A 3,156-nucleotide genomic window follows, 5' to 3' on the forward strand; every position below is an offset into this window, starting at 1 on the left:
TGTAATCAAAGTAAAGTGAAATTAAAGTGAAATTTACCAGTTACACAGGTGGGGTGGGGGCTAGGGAGGTGGGGGGGGAGGGGGAGGTATACTGTGATTCTTGGTGGTGGAATATGTGCACTGGTGAAGGGATGGGTGTTTGAGCACTGTTTAACTGAAACTTAAACCTGAAAGCTTTGTAACTTTCCACATGGTGATTCAATAAAAGAATAAATTAAAAAATAAGTAAATAAAATAAAATAAATTGGCTTTGGGACTAGCTAAAAAAAAAGTAAGCTGGTGGATGACAGCAAAACTTTCTATGTTGGCCTAGTAATGCTCTCTTATACTCTCAGAATATCTTTCTCTTTCTTACCACAACCATGTTTTGGTTTAGTGTTCAGAATCTTGTCAGCTGAGTTGTTTGTTTTTCCATCTAACATAAGAGAGCGCTGATATTCTTTCCTAAACCCTCTACTATAAAAGGCAGTTTCAAACTTGATAAACTCAGAGACTTTAAAGTATTAGTGTCATCCCGTTCTTCATTGATATACTTGAGCAGGCGCCAGTAACATCTCCATTCGTCACACCCTGAGATTTTAGCAGTTTATCTTTACTCTTCTTCCCCAATGATAGGAGACTCTTTCAGGGCCAGGGGAATGTAAAAAATATGTTATTAATTATCAAATATGAATTTTTAAATTTACCTTTTAAGTATTGGGAAGTTCTTTTAATTCTGAATCAGTGATAGAAAAGATCTGTTCAGAAAATGAGAAATGCTAATATTCATCCTTTATTATAGAGCTAAAAACGATAGAGTTTCATCTGATCTTTATTATGCATCCTGTACTACTAAGATCTCAGGGTCTTCACTGGGAGTGAATTGCTTGGAAGCACTTGAGGTCTGTTTCACAATTGAGTGTAGAATGGAACAATTAACATTGTCTTACCAGTTTTCCTCCTCTCTTCATAATAAAATTTCAGAGGAAAATGTCAACAGGAAATTATTCCACAGTGACAGAGTTCATCCTCGCAGGACTGGCGGTACGTTCTGAGCTCCAGCTCCCACTCTTCCTCCTCTTCCTCGGAATCTACATGGTCACTGTGGTGGGGAACCTGGGCATGATCACACTCATAGGTCTCAGCTCACACCTCCACATCCCTATGTACTATTTCCTCTGCAGCTTGTCTTTCATTGACCTCTGTCAATCTACTATTATCACCCCAAAAATGCTGGTGAATTTTGTGGCTGACAAGAACACCATCTCCTACCCGGAATGCATGACTCAGCTCTACTTCTTTCTTATTTTTGGTATTGGAGAGTGTCACATGTTAGCTGCCATGGCATATGACCGATATGTTGCCATATGTAATCCCTTGCTTTACAATGTCACCATGTCCTATCAGGTCTGTTCTTGGCTGATAGTTGGGGTGTATAGCATGGGTATCATTGGAGCTACAGTTCTTACAAGTTGTATGCTAAGGCTACACTTTTGCAAAGTTGATAGAATCAACCATTACTTCTGTGACCTTTTCCCACTACTGGAACTCTCCTGCTCCAGCACTTATATCAACGAGGTGATGGTTTTGTGCTTCGGTGCTTTCAACATTCTTGCTCCTACCCTGACCATTCTTGGCTCCTACATCTTCATCATTGCCAGCATCCTCCGCATTCGCTCCACGGAGGGCAGGTCCAAAGCCTTCAGCACCTGCAGCTCCCACATCTCAGCCGTTTCTGTCTTCTTTGGCTCTGCCGCCTTCATGTACCTGCAGCCGTCATCCGTGAGCTCCATGGACCAAGGGAAAGTGTCCTCTGTGTTTTACACCATAGTCGTGCCCATGCTGAACCCCCTGATCTACAGTGTCAGGAATAAAGATGTCAAAGTTGCCCTGAATAAGATCCTTAAAAAGAGGTGAAACCAGTCAAAATAAATATATTTATAATTTTCTCAATAGTTTTGGTAAAGTTACTGAATGGTCACAATGAATGTGATTATTGCTACTTCCGGTTACTTGTAGAAAAGTGCAAAAGCAGGATGAGTATCACAGTGTAGACACAGAGAAAGAAGCCAGGTTCTGAGACACCAGAGTCCATCTGCCCTTAGCGGCCCCACTCCATTCATTTTCTCTAAGTATTTCTTTAATCCTCCAAACCTTCATCATATGGAGCATACCTACTATGCATGTCGTTTATTAGGTAAGAAATGTTGTCTTGATTCATGAAATAATTCCATCTGGTCAGTATCTTTTTATACTTCCAATTCTTATATGCTGGCCTTTTTTATTGATAAGTAAGCAGGACAACACTTATAAAAGTACAATCTCTAAAATCAATCATTTTAAGCTGTAAAATTTACACAATTTACACATAAAATTTACACAATTTTATAAATCACTAATACTAAGTGCACAGATTGATTTAGAGAATGTTGGAGCATAGGAGTGGTAATAAATTATTATTATTATATAATTTTATATCAAAGAGGGTATATGACTGGTGTAGAGCCTGATCCAATAGATAGCACCAGATGCATTATGTGCATCTAAATGTATATTTTTATTGTTGTGGGTACTACACTTAACAGTGTGTGGGTGAACTGATGGTGCTGATTTTCTCACAGTGACACCTCAAGGACAGTGGAGACAGCACAGGAGTTAAGGCACTTGCCCAAAATACCCTCAACCATGGTTTGATCCAGGTACTACATATGGTGACCTGAGCGCTGCCATGAGCCATCACTGAGCACAGAAGCAGGACTACCTCTGTGCATGATCAGTGTTGCCTCCAAAGCCAAAAAATCAAATAAAACCACAATATAGGACAGCTCAGTGGGAGCCTTCATCTCGCTCCATTGTGGTGAGGGAGGGGAGTCTGTTCTGCTTCGTGAAAGCGACAAGACTTTCCTTTTTAGATAATATTGGGTCTAATCTTCCATGGAAACGTTAGTTACTGTAGTGGATGGAAACAAATACATTTGCTACACTACCTCCAGAATAAATGAAATCAAGAAATGCCTTTGAATCAAGAATATCACTTTTTTTTTTTAAAAAAAAAGCAAATAGAAAGGAATAAAGGGGTTCAAGGTAATATCTGTGTTTCAGAGTAGAAAGTGACAAATGAAGTAAGAAAGATATTTTTAATGCAGCAAGAGGTTTTAAATTTTATTTATTTATTTA

At 39.1% G+C, this 3,156-nt stretch overlaps 1 protein-coding gene across 1 annotated transcript; it reads left to right on the plus strand.

Annotated features, from left to right (window-relative positions):
• Positions 1–957: 957 nt before the first annotated feature.
• Positions 958–1,896, plus strand: LOC101542389 (olfactory receptor 150-like). The gene has a single exon (XM_004605127.3). It carries the CDS (start codon positions 970–972, stop codon positions 1,894–1,896), a length of 927 nt encoding a protein of 308 aa, XP_004605184.2. The 5' UTR covers positions 958–969.
• Positions 1,897–3,156: the final 1,260 nt, after the last annotated feature.

This window comes from Sorex araneus, chromosome 3 (genome assembly GCF_027595985.1).
Source record: "Sorex araneus isolate mSorAra2 chromosome 3, mSorAra2.pri, whole genome shotgun sequence".
Taxonomy (NCBI): domain Eukaryota; kingdom Metazoa; phylum Chordata; class Mammalia; order Eulipotyphla; family Soricidae; genus Sorex; species Sorex araneus.